Here is a 19974-nt window from a genome sequence, read left to right as displayed (position 1 = left end):
ATGAAGACTGAGGTTTGAATAGAGCTCTGTCTGAGGTGTCTGAGGTGGAGATGGGGAGGAGGCAGGCTGCACAAAAAAAGTCTAAAAAAAGAACAATGGAGAGCTGAGATTTAAAGCATGCGAAGCAGAGGCTAATTGGCTCAAAGCAAAAGGGTGAAAAGATGATTGGACTAAAGTAATGATGTCAGTATTGAGATTGACAGCGTGAGAAAGCAGTAGACATGTAAATAGAAAAGCAGCTGAATACCCAAGAAAGCAGGCAGATGACTGATGACTGATCTTACTTATTGAATTTATGCATAAGCTTCATTGCTAAAGTAAAAACTTGTACCTTACTGTAAGAATATTAACCTAACCAATTAAACATATGTCCTGAATAGGAGAATTCAATAATAAAATGTGGATAATGAAATGTTTTATTTGACCCCACAGTTTGCCTCTTTTACTTCCTCCTCTTCTTCAACATGCTTCTTCCCATCAGGCTGCTTCACCCATTGTAGTTTGAAGACTCCACTCAGGCCATGCTCTGTCAGTCTCTGTCTGAACTGTGAAACATAAATGCTTCATTAATATCCTGTTGAATCTTTAAATATCTCTGATTAATGAGACTTGTCTGTGGGAAAACGTTTTAATAAATCATTTACCTAGAGGTAAAGAAAGAGCTTCATCACTTGATGAACATGTAATTATAATGATGACATTTAAATATCACTTTCTACACATTAACAAAACTGTACTTTAAGTACATTTTCAGTAAATAATGTTTGTTCTTCAATATTTTAGTTGGCTTCTATAAAAAGATTATTACTAAACTCAGTTTTGTATTTTTAGCAGTAAGATTTTACTTTTCAAATACTGGACTTTTCAAATAAGCTTTATTGTGCAGTTTGCCCAGATCTATGAATAAAAAAAGTGACGAAATGAAGAAAACGTGTAAAATATGTTGCCTTCCTCAATGCACACCACAACTGGAGGCAAATCCCCTGTGCCGTGCATAGGTGTGGTTTCCCCTTAGGGGTTCACGAACGGTTTCCACCTCTATTCTGATCTTTTTTTATGGTGAGGTGTTAATTGGTATCTATTTCCCACTTACGATTCATATCTTTATGCTCAGTCAAAATAAGACAGTGTTAAAGGCTCTGACTAGCTTCACATCCATGAGGCAGTCTTCAACTCACCCACCCCCACTGCTGCTGTTCCACCTCTGACACTTCACACCTCCTCTACTCACCCTGCTCACTCCTCTCCATCCCCAACAACAGCATCCAAAACAACTCAACACAAGGCTCCAGCCTGTCTTTCTCACCACCCAGGTTAGGAGGGAAATGAGGAGGATTAAAGCCAGGAAGTTAGCGGGTCCAGATGGTATCAGCTCAAAGGTTGTCAGGTCCTGCGCAGACCAACTGTGTTGGGTGATGGAGTGCGTCTTCAACCTGAGCCTGAGGCTGGGGAGAGTCCCACAGCTCTGTAAAAACCTCCTATGTTGTACCAGTGCCAAAGACCTCATGCCCCAAGGACCTCAACAGCTACAGGCCAGTGGCTCTGACATCCCACCTGATGAAGACCCTGGAGCGGCTGGTCCTGGCTCAGCTTTGGCACCTGGTGATCTCATCACTGGGCCCTCTTCAGTTTGGCTACCAGCCTGGCATTGGAGCGGATGATGCCGTCATTCACCTCATGCATCGTTCCCTCTCTCACCTGGAGACCGCTGGAAGCACTGTGAGAATCATGTTCTTTGATTTCTCCAGTGCCTTCAACACCGTCCTGCCCACAGTCCTGAAGGACAAGCTGGAGAACTCAGGTGTGGACCATCACCTCTCTACCTGGATTTTGGACTACCTCATCGACGGACCACAGTATGTGAGAACTCAGGGCTGTGTGTCGGACAGGGTCGTCTGCAGTACGGGGGCCCCACAGGGAACGGGAACGGTTCTGGCTCCGTTTCTCTTCACCATCTACACTGCAGACTTAACCCACAACTCCACCCAGTGCTTCCTGCAGAAGTTCTCTGATGACTCTGCAATAGTCGGCCTCATCACTGATGGGGACGACAAGGAGTACAGAGATCTGACCCTAGACTTTGTGGAGTGGTGCCAGCTGAGCTACCTCCAGATCAACACTAATAAAACCAAGGAGCTGGTGGTAGACTTCCGCAGGCACAAATAACATCCAAGGTATGGACATTGAGGCTGTGGACAGCTACAGGTACCTTGGTGTTTATCTGAACAATAAACTGGACTGGACTCACTCTCATCCTAAAGTCTCAAGAAGACCTTAAGCATTTCACTTAGATGTTGAAGACTGCAATGCAGTATGCACTGAACTGTCTCTGGTCCTTGTTGCCACTTGCAATACAGGAAGTGGCCCCAGATTTCAGTTTTGGGCACATATTTTGTGATCTGCTAACTGCGTTAAATTGAAAAATGCTGAGGCACCTGATAACATTTTGAATTATCATTATTTTTATTACTATATTCATCTATTTAAAAAAGATTCATTTCATGTCGGTTTTGCTGTCAGTCTTATTTTTGATATCACATACCTGTTATAAAGACTTTCTTTGAGTAAAACGTTTATTTTTTTCATTATAGGTAAATATTATTTGAAACTCAGGTATGACCTTTTCCAAGATTTCCTCCTCCAGGTCCTCCATTTCCACAGAGGGGTCAGTTTTCTTCAGCTTAATCTTCAGCACCTTCCTCTCCCTGAGTGCTGAGTTTATAAAAAAAGAATGAGGGAAAAAAAATGCTGTGATGTAACGATCTTCTGAGACTAAAGAAAATATCAGAATATATTAAAAATACAGTAAAATCAGAACTCACCAGTATAACAGACAAAGTACCAGTTTGCACCGCAATGATAGTTGACCCACTTGCCTTTAAATATAGTCCCACATGCATCTGTGGCTATCTTGGATGGTTTATCAGGAGCCCAGTTGTGTAATAACTGTGCAGTTCCATCCGACCACTTCCAGGAATTTCTGTATAGTCCAATCCACGTGTAGGAACTCACTGTTATCTTTTTCAGCTCTTCATTCTCAGATTGGTTTCTCACACTGGCAAGGTCAGTGTGGTTCTTTCTGCAGTAGCTCTGAGCATCCTCCCAGGTGTTACTCATATTCACAAATATGAAGCGTGATGGGTCTGAAAACATTTGAGCAAAGAAACATAAGTAAGGGTCTAACTTCACTGCTCAGCCAAAGAATGCAAATGAACTATACATCTGTGTTACTTATTCATCACCTCCATTTGAGATTACAATGATAGTCATGATAATAATCAGGACACTGATATACAGTATGCATATTGTATTTAATTACTTTTATTGTAGCAGAAGAATGGCAGTTGGCTGTTGCATTCTACATCTGCCCATTTCCCATTTTTAAGCATTGCTGCACAAACTTTATGGTGTCCTAAACCATTGGGTTCCTCGTCATTCCACATCCTGAACTCAGTCTCCCCTTCACCATAGTAATCCTGGTTTTCCAGAGACCACTTCCATGCTTCAGTGTCAGGTATAAGTCCAATCCACACATTAGAAAACCCTTCTGTGAGGTTCCTCAGTTTAGCCAAGTCTTGCTCATTATGTACAATGGCTAGGTCAGTATACTTGTTCCTGCAGTATTCCTGAGCTCTGGTCCAGTCTCTTCCATATTCAACAAGGTTGTAAAGATGAGGAAAATAGCCAGGTAAGTAAAACAGTCCTGTGGAAATGATATGTGCACACACACACACACACACACACACACACACACACACACACACACACATAATTAATTTTTTTAGTTTGGTGTCTTTAGTAGCAAAAACAGCTAAAATGGGTGACATGTCAGAGTGCAGTCAAATCACTGACCACAAATGTGCGCTTCGAAGCATTTGAAAACAAACTCAATTTATAATTTGTGGTCAAAAAATCATAGACAAATGCACACATTTTGTTTTCTTTGTGCAATTAAAACAATGAAAATAAATGAAGTGGAAATAAATAATTCAAACTGACCTGACAGGAGCATCATCATAACTGTAGTCTCTTTCATGATGCAGTGTTAGACACACTGTTCCGGTATGATATTTTCTGTGGGGGAAGTAAAAATATATACTGTAACAGTACCGCACTGAAACTCATAGCTTAGTAAAGGGTGTACTATGTATTGTACACTCAACAAAAATATAAACGCAACACCTTAGTTACTGCTCCCATTCCCCATGGGATGGACGTAGAGACCTAAAATTCATTCCAGATACACAATATAACCATCCCTCCCAAACAGTGGTCACAAATCAGTCCAAATGTGTGGTAGTGGGCACATCTGCTATATTGAGATAATCCATCCCACCTCACAGGTGTGCCACATCAGGATGCTGATCTGACATCATGAGTAGTGCACAGGTGTACCTCAGACTGCCCATAACAAAAGGCCACCCTGGAATGTGCAGTTTTGTCTCACAGCAAAATGCCACAGATGCCACAAGCAATGAGGGAGCGTGCAATTGGCATGCTGACAGCAGGAATGTCAACCAGATCTGTCGCCCGTGCATTGAATGTTCATTTCTCAACCATAAGCCGTCTCCACAGGCGTTTCAGAGAATATGGCAGCACATCCAACCGGCCTCACAACCGCAGACCTCGTGTAACCACACCAGCCCAGGACCTCCACATCCAGCAGGTTCACCTCCAAGATCGTCTGAGACCAGCCACCCAGACAGCTGCAACCAGAACCCACGGCTTCTGGTTGGCATAGGTTCGTACAATAGCCCTCGGTACAACGTCATTGGTGCATTTGTGAATAAAGTCTGTTACGTAATCAGCATAATTGTTGATGTTGTTGTCAGCAGCGGATTTCCCAGTCTGTGATGCTAAAGCAGTGACGCAGGGTGCTGTCTGATTGGTCGGTCCACCGTTGAACTGAACCGTCATGGGCTGGTCGCTTTTCAGCCTCTGCCAATAGGCTGGCAGCAGCAGAACAGAGGAGTGTTCTGATTTGCCAAAGGCCAGTCGGGGTGGGCTTTGTAGGCATGTGCGTACAGAGTGTAAACATGGTCCAAGGTGTTGTGACCACGGGTTGGAAAGTTTACATGCTGGTAAAACTTCGGCAGAACTTTCTTCATGTTGGCTTTATTAAAGTCGTTAGCCACGATAAAAGCAGCCTCCGGGTGTAACGCTTCATGCCGGTCGATAATGTCAAACAGTTCGTCCGGTGCAGAATACCGCTGTAAACTCCCTGGGCAAATAAAAGGGTCTGCATCTGATCATGAGGTGTTCAAAATCAGGAGAACACCCTGACGAAACTGTCTGTACATCAGTACACCACCGTTTGTTGGTCATTACGCACATGCCACCTCCCCTACATTTACCTGAGTCCTTTGTTCTGTCCCGGCGGTTAATGGAGAGCTCCTCAGGGACAATGTGAAATGTCTTTGTTTGTGAAAACAAAGACATTGCAGTTCTTAATGTCCCTTTGGAAAGTTATCCTGGCCCTTAGTTCATCCAGCTTGTTTTCCAAGGACTTTATGTTTGCTAGAAGAATGCTGGCAAGCGGGGTGCGATGTCGTCTTTTTCTCAGCCTGACCCGAATCCTGGCTCTTTTACCCCTTTTTCTCCGGTGTTTCTTCTGCCCAGGTAGCAAAGGTGAGTCACCACCATTCACAAAAAAGTTGGTTTTTGAGTTTTGTCGAATGTTCAGGAGAGTTTGTCTATCATAGGGGATAAAAGCATCACAGGCTGCAAAGAAACTAAGAAATAACATAACGAACATAAGAAGAATGCAAAGTTGAGGAGGACACCGAGCGACGGCAGCCATCCTTACTGGCGGCATCTTCAAAGATAAAGTTGTGGTGAAGTTGTGTTGAAGAGGGAGCTGTGTGTAAAAGCAAAGCTCTCAATTTACCGGTTGATCTACGTCCCTACCCTCACCTATGGTCACGAGTAGAGATGGACCGATCCGATATTACGTATCGGTATCGGTCCGATACTGACCTAAATGACTGGATCGGATATCGGAGAAAAATAAAAAATGTAATCCGATCCATTAAATATCACGAAAGCACCTCACAAAACTTGCAACACGCCGTAACTCACCTCAGAACTTAGCAGTCGGAGCAGTATGCATCACGTGATAGAGCGGCTGTGGCATGCGGGACCTGTCGGTGGTCTGGATAGCATTTGGAGCTTCGCTAGCAACCCGGCATTTCATCTCCGACAAAGTTATCCCCGAGAGAAGTAAAGCAAGTGTGTAAGTCCATCTCTGAATGTTTGTAAAGCATTCCTGCGTTAAGCTTAACGAGCGACTGCCTCTCGCTCTCCGGCTGCTACTTCAATCGTGAAACTGCTTAAACGATCAGCTGATCGGCTTTTCTGTCGCTAGTCCGTGTCTCTAGTTTGCTTTTGGCCCACTTTGCACCAGAAAGAGGAAACCAGCGGCTGAACAACAGCAGCACGTTTAAGCTTGATCAGCTGTTGTTAGAATGTATTTAATATTACTTTCTACACCAGGATCTTTTTCTACGTAGCTGACGCTGGTAACTGTGCAGGGGCGGATCTAGCAAAGTTTAGCCAGGGGGGCCGATAGGGCATGAACAGGGAAAAGGGGGCACAAAGACATACTTTTCTTTCTTATTCTCATTTAAAATGTCTAGCTTTTAATAAATAATTATCTGACACACAAAGTTTTAATTTGATGTAAAATGAATAGAAGTCAATTACTGTATATAGTAACTATTAAGTCTAATATATATACCCTAGTAAGCTATAGTACTTTTTCCTTTGGGAAGGTACCATCTGTGCAGTCTGCAATTTTGTTGAAGAAAGATGTTGAATCTATTTAATATTTCTTGAAAAATAATTGATTTCTGTGCATTTTTTTTCACACTGCATCAAATTAAGGTTGATTACGTCGATTAAGCATCATGAGGTGGAGCATGAGGGGTGGTTCCCTATTTTTTATTTATTTATTTTTGTTGTTGCTGGGAGTTGGAACCCTATTAGTTAGGTTGCTTAATATTTACGCTAAGTACTCTTTAAAATACCAGAATAGGGAGGATGGTGTAGGTTTAAGTTTATTAGATTGATCAGTATTGCTGAACTATGAAATATTTTTTTGTATACAGGTATAACAGAATAGCTTTAGTGTAGTTGTTGTTTTAAACTGGAGTATGAACTTGCAGACTTGCAAAATGCAGCAAGATATTTTAAAAAACAGTTTTGTTGATTAAAAAACACTATATCGGATTCATATCGGTATCGGCAGATATCCAAATTTATGATATCGGTATCGGTATCGGACATAAAATAGTGGTATCGTGCCATCTCTAGTCACGAGCTGTGGGTAGTGACCAAAAGAACAAGATCGCAGATACAAGCAGCGGAAATGGGCTTTCACCGACGGGTGCCTGGCCTCTCCCTTAGAGATAGGGTGAGATGTTTGGCCATCCGGGAGGGACTCAGAGTAGAGGCGCTGCTCCTCCACATCGAAGGAGCCAGTTGAGGTGGTTCAGGGATCTGACAAGGATGCCTCCTCGGCGCCTCCTGGGTGAGGTATTCCGGCATGTCCCACCGGGAGGAGGCCCCGGGGCAGACCCAGGACACGCTGGAGAGATTAAATCTCTCGGCTGGCCTGGGAACGCCTTGGTATTCCCCTGGATAAGCTGAGGAGGTGGCTGGGGGGAGGGAGGTCTGGGCTTCTCTGCTTAAGCTGCTGCCCCCGCGACCCGGCCCCAGATAAACAGAAGAAGATGGATGGATGGATGGATGGATGGATGGATGGATGGATGGATGGATGGATGGATGGATGCATCAGATCTGCAGTCATATGTTCCGGACATTCAGGTGAAGAGAGAAGCTTAATTGTGAACTACTAACCTAATCTGGTGGTGAGTTGGATCAGGTGGGAGAGGGATGATGGATAGACCTGGCGTGCCTAAATGTATGGTGAGAGTGTGCTGGGGACGCATGACAGAGGCTCTGGTCCACAAGATCTTCAACTCCTACCTTCGGCAGAGCTTCAACAGCATTCTGAGGGAGACTGGGGACAAATGAACCATGTTCAGCACCTCCATTGCTAAAGGAGCTGCAGCCACAAGGTGGTTGGTGCCCGTCATGGTAATAATCCCTGAACCAGATGGTGGACACCAGAGGTGAAGGGAACATCAGGTTGAAGGAGTCCGCTCAGGCTTGGGTAGCCCATGGGCCTTCAGAGGCAGCTATAGGTACCGACAGTTACCTGGTCTCTCAGGCAGTTAAATCATTAGTGGCAGGGCCCCTAGGGAGGAGGAGGTTCACGCTAGTTTCCTGAAGGCTCTGGATATTGTAAGGCTGTCTTAGTTGACATGCCTATATACCTTCTAGTATGGGGTTGGACCCCCTTTTGCCTTCAGAGCTTTGTGGCATAGCTTCAACAAGGTCAGTGTTGTACCTCAGTTGTAACAAGTGGCTATTCGATTTAATGTTACCTTGCTATCAGCTTGAAGTAGTCTGTCCATTCTCGCCTGACCTCTGACATCAACAAGGTTAATTTACCCAGAAAAGCTGCTGCTTACTGATTTTATTTTTTTTCAGACCATCAGTAAATCCTAATTGTCTGAAAGAATCCAAGTAGATTAGCAGTTTCTGAAACATTCAGACCAGCCTGTCAGGTATAAACTACTATGTCACTCTCAATCACTTTTATTTCTGGTGCTTAATTTGAACTTCAGCAGGTTTTCTTCACCACGTCTAAATGCCTAAATGCTGACCCTTGATTGGGTGATTAGATATTTATATTAACAAGCAGTTGAAGAGGCATACCTAGTAAAGAGGCTGCTGAATGTATTTAGTGTGACTTTACTGGACTATAAAATCAGAAGTGCTAAAGTAGCAATTAGAAGTGTCTCTATTAAAAAGAAAAACCCTCCATAAAGCTCGGACATCTTACAATTCATCGCTGATTGAATATAATGAGACCAACCAAAGGTTTATTTTCAGCACTGTAGCTAATTATAATTGTAAGCTGACAAAACGTCAGCGCTCAGTTGATCCTATAATTTAACTAACAAACAAGCCTTATTTGTCACATACACAATCATACAAAGTACAACATGGAGTGAAATGTTTTGCGTCCCTGCTGCAGATGTAGCCACGCCATTCCAGGGCTTGGTTTTTAGCATGGGGGATTTAGCCAGGACCCTTACTGGAAACTGGGTGGGAACTGAACTCCCGCTCCAAAGGTGTGTAGTCTTATCACTACATTATCCAACTATCACTAGTTCTGGCACTTCATGAATTTGTTTCCCAAGAACATTTTAACCATCAAAAAAAATTCATAACCTCCCACAGATAAATCCTTTACATCTTTAATGCTACTGATATTTATTTGACTCTTTTTCTCTGATTGATCTTTCTTAATTAACTTCAACAATCACTTCCTCCAAGCCATCAACATGTCTGTCAGAGCCAAGTACAGGACTGCTGAAAGAAGTACTCCCATTAATTAATGAGAATAATAATTAATCTGAAGTAATCACAATACTGAAGCAGCACTAGTGAAGGTTACAAATGATCTTATGGCCTCTGACTATGGACTCATCTCTGTGCCTGTGTTAGGAGACTTGGGTCATTGACCCAGAGTTTTGAGTTGTCATTGCTGTTGAACTTTGATTTTGCCCTTATTCATCATTTCTAATCTTTTGGTTTCTTTGTTAGAGTACTGCCTTCTGGTTTCTGTCTGTGCTCGTAGTTGCTCCATGCCCTCCTGGGTTTTAATTGCACCTTAGAACACACATGCATCAACACTACAATGAGCGGGTGGAGGGAGGTTTGGAGTCTTCTCTCACCCCCGTTCTCTGCGGCCTGCTGGAGCGGGGGGGCTAGGAGGAGGAGTTGGCCGTCCGACTGCGGTCTGGAGTGTGGGGCCTCCCTGCTGCTGCGGAGTCGGGGCGGTCTGCCTCCCCCCACCGCAGGGAAAAGGGTAACACCACCTGGGTCTGGGTGCAGTTCCCCCCTCCAGGGGCAAGGGTACCTAGACCCGGTTCGTAGAGTACACTTGGGGAGTGTGATCGTGTGTACAACGTCTCTTTATGTCTGTCTCCACGTTGGTTGAGTGTGGAGTAAGTGCATATGAGAGCATGAGGGTGGGAATGGATGTTTGTGTCTGTGTGTGCCTGTATGTCTGTGTCTATATGTCAGGTTGGGTATCAGACGCCACCTCTCTGGGGACATCTCAGGCCCTCCAAGGTTTGGAGGCCTATCTCCACCCACCACCACTTCCCCTGCCAGTGGCGGACTCCCTCAGGTGTCGGTGCGTTGGTGGTTCTTTGTGTCTGGGGGTGGGCGTCCGGGTACACACCGGCTCACTCCTTGGCGGCCGCTTATCGGGGCCTGGAGCCTGGGGCTCGCTCGGGCCACTTCGGAGGTGGGGTGCCCCCGGCCTCTCGGCCTGGGGCTCGGTCACTCAGGCACGGCTGGCTGCCGGCGGAGCTCACGGGCGCGTCACTGCAACTCCCCCTGGCTTCTGCTCCGCGGCTGCTGAGTGAGCCCTCATCTGGGACTCTCCTCAGCTCTTTCTGGGACAGTGGCGCGGCTGCCCCTCTGTTGGTCTTCCTTGGTCTCTTGTGTTCTGGGGGCCTCTGGATGTCTGGAGTTTTGATCTCCTCCATACCTGCTTCATACCCTGGAGGACGGGGCTGTGGCTCCCCACACTCCCTAGCAGATCGTTACACGGAGAAACCTTTGGAATGCAAGCATGCTGATCCACACAGGTATGCACACAGGTGTACACACGGGTATTCACATACGCGGACTACAGCTTTCTTGGCTGCTGCCTCAAAGCACATTGTGCGCTGTCTATCTTGCGTGCTGCACAATATCATTTATTATTTTGTATCTACTGATATCTACTGCTAGCTAGTTTATTGTGATGGTGCCGGTTTTTTTTATGCTGCTCTTTGTTGTTTGCTTTCTCTTCTGTTTTTTTTCTCCATACAGGTGACCCGGGTGTTTTGTTTTTTTTGTTTGTTTTTCTTTCTTTCTTCCCCCCCTTCTCACCGTCTCTTCTCCCCTTTGGTTTTCTTTCTCTCCCTCTCTTTCTTTCATTCTTTCTCCCTGTCCTATCCCCCAGTCATGTCTGTCCCGTTTGTAGCAACTGAAAATAAAATAAATTCATAATTATAATAAAGGTCAATCAAATGGACCAATATGGCAAGGCCATGATGATCCACTTGGTAAAATAAATCCGCTTGGCATCTTTCTTGGCCTTAAGACAACAATTCTGATGGCTAAAGATCCAAACGGGACACAAGAAAGGAAAAAAAAAAAAAAAGGAGACTTGGGTCATTGACCCAGAGTTTTGAGTTGTCATTGCTGTTTAACTTTGATTTTGCCCTTATTCATCATTTCTAATCTTTTGGTTTCTTTGTTAGAGTACTGCCTTCTGGTTTCTGTCTGTGCTCGTAGTTGCTCTGTCTCCCCTGTCAGCTGTATCCCCTTGTTAAGTCCGCATCTCTGTGTTATGTTTCCTGTTTTACTTTAAAAGTCTGTGTCCTATGTTAATGTATCTGGTTTTGCTTCCCTTGTCTCACTAGGCCTGATTTGTTCCAGCTGTGTTTTCGTCCTGTCTCTCATTCCCTGATTGCTCCCTCTGTGTATTTAAGCTCTGTGTTTTCCTCTGTCTATGTTGTGATCTACCCTCATTTCATGCTGTGTGGTCTGTCTGCTTGTCAGTTCAGTTTATTGTTATTTTCAGTTTAGTTTTTGTATTTTTAGTTTTGTTAGTTCTCTGTCTGCCATCTAGCAATAAATCAAAGTTTGAGTTTACTTTCTGCCTCAGAGTGTTTGTACATTGGGTCCTCCTTACCACCACTCCTGCCTGCACACAGCCTACACATGACAGCCTGTCCTGTTACTACTGTAATTCTACAGACTGAGCTACCTCAGTCTGCTGAGCTGACAGCAGAAAAGGAACTAAATTCCTCTCTCGGTTTTTTGTACCAAATTTATTATAGTTATATACAATTAATTCCAACATCCGATATTTAAAAAAATCTAACAAAATTAATAATAATAATAAAAACAGTTCTCTTACATTTTGAAGATTTTTATTTGCCTATATGTAGATGATTCCATTTAACAGAAACAGAAACAGAAATAACTTCTTATCTAAAGAGAAACCAAGAACTAAAAGCAAAGATGACAAACTCAGAAGCACTAATTTAAACAGGGGACAAAATAAGTCTTGAACATGAATACTATGACAAATCCAAAAGAATACATCATGAATCCATAAAACACAAAGCCACAGGTCAACAACTCAGGGACCTTAAGTATGCCAAAACTTGTAAACAGTGCCACTGATGTCACTTGTGTAACTTGTTGGTAAGTGGCATGATCAGTGGTGTCAAAATGAGACACCATGAGAAATAAAAAAGTTGAAAAACCTAGCTGGCGGGTGCTCATTAAAAATGTCTTTAAAAAAAAGAACACTACCAAAATGATGTTGAATTTAACAGCAGCATCTGAGAGCAGATTGAAGCATTCATTACACGATTTAGGTAGAGTCATCATGACACTCGAATTTTAAATCAAATCAAATCACTTTTATTGTCACATCACATGTGCAGGTACATTGGTACAGTACATGTGAGTGAAATTCTTGTGTGCGAGCTTCACAAGCAACAGAGTTGCTTTAAGTTAGATTCAATATCAATACCCAGGAAAATACCATCAATACCACAGCGAAGATCTCACCCTCCAACAGCTGAACGTGAGACTAGGAAGCTTGACAAATAGGCGGTGTAACAGGTGAATGGCTATTTAGACGCTGTACCAGTCTGTCATGGTAAAGAGAGAGCTGACCGCAAAAGCGAAGCTCTTGATTTACCGCTTGATCTAAGTCCCCATCCTCACCTATAGTCACAAGCTTTGGGTAGTGACTGAAAGAATGAGAACGAGGGTGTAAGCGGCAGAAATGAGCTCTCTCCAAAGGGTGGCTGGCATTTCCCTTAGAGATAGGGTGAGGCGTTTGGCCATCTGGGAGCAGGGAAAGATAGATGGATGGATTTCTCCTTTCCTTCTTGGGCTCCTTATTGAATCCAGAATCAAATTTAAAACCCTTTTCCTGACATAAAAGGTCTTAAATAATCAAGCCCATCATATCTTGTTAATACTACTTAGTACCATATCACCCTAATAGAGCAGTTCACTCCTACTTGCAGTGTTGGGAAGGTTACTTTTAAAATGTATTCCATTACAGAATACAGAATACATGCCCCAAAATGTATTCTGTAACCTATTCCGTTACTCAATGACAGTAACGTATTCTGAATACTTTGGATTACTTAATATATTGTGGCGAGTTCAGACAAGGAGGAGACGGAGGTATCGTTTGGTCTTGCTTCCCGTGAGCTAGCCAGGGAGCACAGCCGTTTATTACATTTGCAGAAGAACACACTGCCACTAGCTAACTGCTCAGCGCGGCAACCACAACACACATAGGGCGCCCTCTGACCCCGGAAGGACACACCGTCGCAGCGAGAGGGCGTCACCCGTCACCATGGCAACATACACAAAACATAACTGTACAAGCAGAACCCCGAACAGCCCTGACCCGCTACAATATTATCATGCTTTTTACAACAATGTGAATGTACTATTGCTGTGTGATTTATTACTATTACTGAAGGTCCACGACTCTGAACTGTAGTAAAGGGACCTCTGACTAATGCTGGGCTCACACTGTGCGATTTTTGGCCCATTTTGAGCCGATTTTTGAGTCGTGCGATCGTTTTGGCGATCGGCCCGATTTTGGCCTTCATCGTGCGTCGTGCATCGTGTAGTATACGTGGGGTAACGAGAAGCGATTGACACCTCACGACCAGCTCCCGATCATCAATCGCTTGGTCGTGAGGGTGTCACCGCAGTTTGCCACACTGCGCACGCGCAAACACAAATGTCAGCGAAAAAGACGGCGTAGCACGGCAGTGCAGCGTGTGATCTGGACACAAGCGATGGAGGCACAACCTGTAGAACCATCCGAGCCCTTTCGATGTGGCCTCACAAAATTATCACGACCACAACAACCTTGAAAATAGTTGGATCGACACTGCTGCTCAATCACAGCTGCCTGACCAATGTTTTTCATTAGCAATTTAGCAAAGTTGATGGTGGTGGTGTGTCTGTGTGAGTGAAAGACGGAGAGGGAGAGCGAGCGACAGAATTTCTGTTATAACCTTCATTTTTATGGACGCACAGTGTGAGCACTCAGGTCGCATCAGAGCATCGGGCCGTATAGTGTGAGACCCTGCATCGTGACCTATGAACTTCTAACCCCTGCGAGTCAATCGTACAGTTTGAGCAGGAGCTGAATCGCGCGACTGAAAAAATCGCACAGTGTAAGCCCAGCATAATACGACTGGTGTCAAGCCAGCCTCCAATTCGAGACTTGCAGTCAAGCCAGCCTCCAGTTTGTTTTACGTTCCCTGTGTATTCAAAGTATTACGGGAATGGATGTGGAAACCGGATTTCAAAATAAAAGCCAACTTCGAGTGAATTAACAGATATGTTAAGAACATAATAACATATAATTTAGGCTTTTTTTTTTACAAACTCTAATGTTAGATCTATATGACACAGCCTTGTACCCTAATTGTGCCCTGTCACTATCAAGGCCATCTTATTTTGGATTTCAAAGTAAAAGCCCTGTGAATCTTCATTTTTGAACTACTCTTTCAATGACTTAATAATGCTCTTAAAAGCAAAAGTCGTATTTCCAAATACTATTTGAACTTTATATCAACACTTTCCAACCACAGTCTTTTTACAGTGATACCATATCAATATCAAGTCAGTCTGATTTTGCCTTTCATAGTAATGGCCCTTTGAAATTGTCCATAATTGACTTAATCTTCTAACGATTCAAAATGCTCTAAAATGAAAAATTCTTGTTTCCACAGGGTAATTCCACCTTAGATCAACAGTATACAGCCCCACAGTGATACCATATCAATATCAAGTCATTCTGATTATGCCTTCCAAAATAAAAGCCTTTTTAAATTGTCCATAATTGACCTAACTTTCAGTGATTTCAAAATGTTTTAAAATGGAAATTTCCTGTTTCCACAGGGTAATTCCACTCCAGATCAACAGTATACAACCTCACGATGTTACCATATCAATATCAAGACATTCTGATATTGCTTTAAAAAATAAAAGCATTTTCAAACTGCCCATATCTGAGTTGCTCCTGGAACAATTTCAAAATGCTCTAAAATGGCACATTCCTGTTTCCACAGGGTAATTCCACTTTAGATCAACAGTATACAGCCCCACAGTGATACCATATCAATATCAAGTCATTCTGATTATGCCTTCCAAAATAAAAGCCTTTTTAAATTGTCCATAATTGACCTAACTTTCAGTGATTTCAAAATGCTCTAAAATGGAAAATTCCTGTTTCCACAGGGTAATTCCACTTTAGATCAACAGTATACAGCCCCACAGTGATACCATATCAATGTCAAGTCATTCTGATTTTGCCTTCCAAAGTAAAAGCCTTTTCAAATTGTCCACAATTGACCTAACTTTCAGTGATTTCAAAATGCTCTAAAATGGAAAATTCCTGTTTCCACAGGGTAATTCCACCTTAGATCAACAGTATACAGCCCCACAGTGATACCATATCAATATCAAGTCATTCTGATTATGCCTTCCAAAATAAATGCCCTTTCAAATTGAGCATATACGGCCTACTTTTTTGACGATTTCAAAATGTTCTTAAACAGAATTTTCCTGTTTCCACAGGATAATTTCACTTTAGTTCAACAGTATACAACCTCACGATGTTACCATATCAATATCAAGTCATTCTGATTTTGCTTTCAAAAATAAAAGCATTTTCAAACTGCCCATATCTGACTTGATCCTGGAACAATTTCAAAATGCTCTAAAATGGAAAATTCCTGTTTCCACAGGGTAATTCCACCTTAGATCAACAGTATACAGCCCCACAGTGATACCATATCAATATCAAGTCATTCTGATTATGCCTTCCAAAATAAAAGCCTTTTTAAATTGTCCATAATTGACCTAACTTTCAGTGATTTCAAAATGCTCTAAAATGGAAATTTCCTGTTTCCACAGGGTAATTCCACTTTAGATCAACAGTATACAGCCCCACAGTGATACCATATTAATATCAAGTCATTCTGATTTTGCCTTCCAAAGTAAAAGCCTTTTCAAATTGTCCAAAATTGACCTAACTTTCAGTGATTTCAAAATGCTCTAAAATGGAAATTGCTGTTTCAACACATATTGGGTTTTCATTGAAAAGCAAAATCAGACTCAATTGATTATGACAGAATTGAATCATAAAGATGATGTAAAAGGAAGCTGAAATTGCCACTAGGTTGTAATTGATAGTACGTTTATATTTTAAGTCTGTGGAAAGATGTCATGGTTGGTTTGCAAGCTGTTTGTAATTTCTTTATTTAGAATGACATCTTTCCACAGACTTAAAATATAAACGTACTATCAATTACAACCTAGTGGCAATTTCAGCTTCCTTTTACATCATCTTTATGATTCAATTCTGTCATAATCAATTGAGTCTGATTTTGCTTTTCAATGAAAACCCAATATGTGTTGAAACAGCAATTTCCATTTTAGAGCATTTTGAAATCACTGAAAGTTAGGTCAATTTTGGACAATTTGAAAAGGCTTTTACTTTGGAAGGCAAAATCAGAATGACTTGATATTAATATGGTATCACTGTGGGGCTGTATACTGTTGATCTAAAGTGGAATTACCCTGTGGAAACAGGAAATTTCCATTTTAGAGCATTTTGAAATCACTGAAAGTTAGGTCAATTATGGACAATTTAAAAAGGCTTTTATTTTGGAAGGCATAATCAGAATGACTTGATATTGATATGGTATCACTGTGGGGCTGTATACTGTTGATCTAAGGTGGAATTACCCTGTGGAAACAGGAATTTTCCATTTTAGAGCATTTTGAAATTGTTCCAGGATCAAGTCAGATATGGGCAGTTTGAAAATGCTTTTATTTTTGAAAGCAAAATCAGAATGACTTGATATTGATATGGTAACATCGTGAGGTTGTATACTGTTGAACTAAAGTGAAATTATCCTGTGGAAACAGCAAAATTCTGTTTAAAAACATTTTGAAATCGTCAAAAAAGTAGGCCGTATATGCTCAATTTGAAAGGGCATTTATTTTGGAAGGCATAATCAGAATGACTTGATATTGATATGGTATCACTGTGGGGCTGTATACTGTTGATCTAAGGTGGAATTACCCTGTGGAAACAGGAATTTTCCATTTTAGAGCATTTTGAAATCACTGAAAGGTAGGTCAATTGTGGACAATTTAAAAAGGCTTTTATTTTGGAAGGCATAATCAGAATGACTTGATATTGATATGGTATCACTGTGGGGCTGTATACTGTTGATCTAAAGTGGAATTACCCTGTGGAAACAGGAATGTGCCATTTTAGAGCATTTTGAAATTGTTCCAGGAGCAACTCAGATATGGGCAGTTTGAAAATGCTTTTATTTTTTAAAGCAATATCAGAATGTCTTGATATTGATATGGTAACATCGTGAGGTTGTATACTGTTGATCTGGAGTGGAATTACCCTGTGGAAACAGGAAATTTCCATTTTAAAACATTTTGAAATCACTGAAAGTTAGGTCAATTATGGACAATTTAAAAAGGCTTTTATTTTGGAAGGCATAATCAGAATGACTTGATATTGATATGGTATCACTGTGGGGCTGTATACTGTTGATCTAAGGTGGAATTACCCTGTGGAAACAAGAATTTTTCATTTTAGAGCATTTTGAATCGTTAGAAGATTAAGTCAATTATGGACAATTTCAAAGGGCCATTACTACTATAAGGCAAAATCAGACTGACTTGATATTGATATGGTATCACTGTAAAAAGACTGTGGTTGGAAAGTGTTGATATAAAGTTCAAATAGTATTTGGAAATACGACTTTTGCTTTTAAGAGCATTATTAAGTCATTGAAAGAGTAGTTCAAAAATGAAGATTCACAGGGCTTTTACTTTGAAATCCAAAATAAGATGGCCTTGATAGTGACAGGGCACAATTAGGGTACAAGGCTGTGTCATATAGATCTAACATTAGAGTTTGTAAAAAAAAAAAAGCCTAAATTATATGTTATTATGTTCTTAACATATCTGTTAATTCACTCGAAGTTGGCTTTTATTTTGAAATCCGGTTTCCACATCCATTCCCGTAATACTTTGAATACACAGGGAACGTAAAACAAACTGGAGGCTGGCTTGACTGCAAGTCTCGAATTGGAGGCTGGCTTGACACCAGTATAATACGGCGGGGTCCCTGTCGGCTGGTAGCCGAAAAATAGCTCTACTTTGTTGTGTGGGTCAACTTTTCTTGCGACAGACAGAGAGAGGCGTTGAAAGGCTGCTCCAACGGAACTTGTTGTTTTCGGAGGAAAACACGAACACGGTGTACAGTCGAGTCTTAATAGCTTACTTACAACTGGGCTCGTCAGGCACTCTTCTTGGCTGCAGTGGTTATTATTATATTTACATGCTTCCAGCTCCCGTTTTTGCTCGATGACTGCTCGTACCTTTCCACTCCCCTTTTTCTCCCTCCTAGCGCTCACAGACACATAACGTGTATGGCAGTCCATTCTCCCAGCAGCACGGACTACACTGAACATGATGCTACATTCTTTAGAGCTATGCTTGTAGCATTCTGCCTGTTAGCTTAGCACAACAACAACAACAACGAAAAGGCGCTCTCTCACCCAGGAAACACACAGTCGCAGAGAGAGAGAGCGTCGCCCTGTAACCATGGCAACCGTAACGCTGCCGCCTGGAACAACAGATCGTAGCTGTCAAACAAAACCCAAACAGTCCTGACCCGCGACAAAATGAAACAGGAAAGTACCCCAGTGTATTCCATTTATTTCAACAAAGTAACTGTATTCTGAATACCACCTTTTTAAACGGTAACTGTAACGGAATACAGTTACTCATATTTTGTATTCTAAATACGTAACGGCGGTACATGTATTCCGTTACTCCCCAACACTGCCTACTTGTAGGGTTGCCAACTCCCTGAAAAATAAATAAGGGACACCTCGTGGCCAGGGCCGGGCAACCCAGTTGTCTTCACCCTTCCCAGTGTGGTAGCTCTTTTTTTGTGTGTGTGAAATTATTTTTTAACCATTTGACTTGAATTTGATTTAAGCAGATGCATATTCTTTGTGATATGACCATATGGGAAACAAATGATCATTTAGCCATTTATTTTTAGCTCAAAATGACAACATTAACACAGTAAAACAGGTCTCTTTCTTAAACAGAAGCCTGTCATGCTTAACTTTTGAGAATATAAGTAAATCTTTCTTTAAAAGAACTCTGTCCTGCTTAACTTAAAATTATATAAATTAATAGAAAGCAATAGAACGAAAAATATTCTTGTAACAGTGCACATATACACAGCAAATCCAGCATGTCCAAATTAACACTGTCGGATTTGATTTCAACACTATTAAAGTGTCTATATGGGTCCACACCAGAGAGTGTTAATTTAACTCTTTTTGGAGAGTTGGTACGTTAACTCTGATTTAGTGTTAAACACCAAATCTGTCTGGAGTTGATAATTTAACACTTGGTGTTAAGAGTTTATATATTAACTCTCAAAGAGTATTTTAGTTTAACTACGTAAGAGTTATCTTCTAATTCATTCTAAAAAGCGGGAATTTTACTGTTCTGAACTTCTAGAAATTTCTTTTGGAAATAAACATTTACTAAAAAGATGCAATGGTTTTTGAAAAACATTTATTCTGAACTGTGCACCACAATTTCAAAACATTTTCTGAAAGATGTAACAGTGTACATGTTCTCACTTTCATTAGAATTTTGTTTATCAAAAGGTCTGACATGGTAAATGCAAATAACAGCATTCTCAACACTTATTTCTTCAATACAATA

At 41.7% G+C, this 19974-nt stretch overlaps 1 protein-coding gene across 1 annotated transcript; it reads right to left on the bottom strand.

The window, feature by feature from the left end:
* Positions 1–398: 398 nt before the first annotated feature.
* On the bottom strand, positions 399–18864 carry LOC146710703 (putative C-type lectin domain family 20 member A). The gene is made up of 6 exons (XM_085453280.1): positions 18510–18864; positions 4000–4074; positions 3320–3703; positions 2823–3143; positions 2621–2712; positions 399–545 (listed from the first exon to the last, which is right to left on the bottom strand). The coding sequence occupies exons 2-6, from the start codon at positions 4034–4036 to the stop codon at positions 417–419; spliced, it is 963 nt and encodes a 320-aa protein (XP_085309406.1). The 5' UTR covers positions 4037–4074; positions 18510–18864; the 3' UTR covers positions 399–416.
* Between the last annotated feature and the right edge of the window lie 1110 nt (positions 18865–19974).

The sequence above is a fragment of the Copadichromis virginalis genome, linkage group LG4, assembly GCF_057382275.1.
Source record: "Copadichromis virginalis isolate Kocher_CV1m ecotype Utaka linkage group LG4, C_Virginalis_male_GT1.1, whole genome shotgun sequence".
Lineage (NCBI taxonomy): Eukaryota > Metazoa > Chordata > Actinopteri > Cichliformes > Cichlidae > Copadichromis > Copadichromis virginalis.
Note: the sequence above shows the minus strand (reverse complement) of the source record. Positions and strands in the feature narration are given on the sequence as shown.

What these genes read in the sequence shown, in the direction of transcription:
- LOC146710703 (XM_085453280.1), bottom strand. Translation starts at nt 4,036, where the DNA reads ATGAAAGAGACTACAGTTATGATGATGCTCCTGTCAG. An exon ending in GTACTTTGTCTGTTATACTG is followed by an intron (nt 2,713 to 2,822) that starts GTGAGTTCTGAT and finishes TTATAAACTCAG; the next exon opens with CACTCAGGGAGAGGAAGGTG. An exon ending in AGGAGGAAATCTTGGAAAAG is followed by an intron (nt 546 to 2,620) that starts GTCATACCTGAG and finishes TATGTTTCACAG; the next exon opens with TTCAGACAGAGACTGACAGA.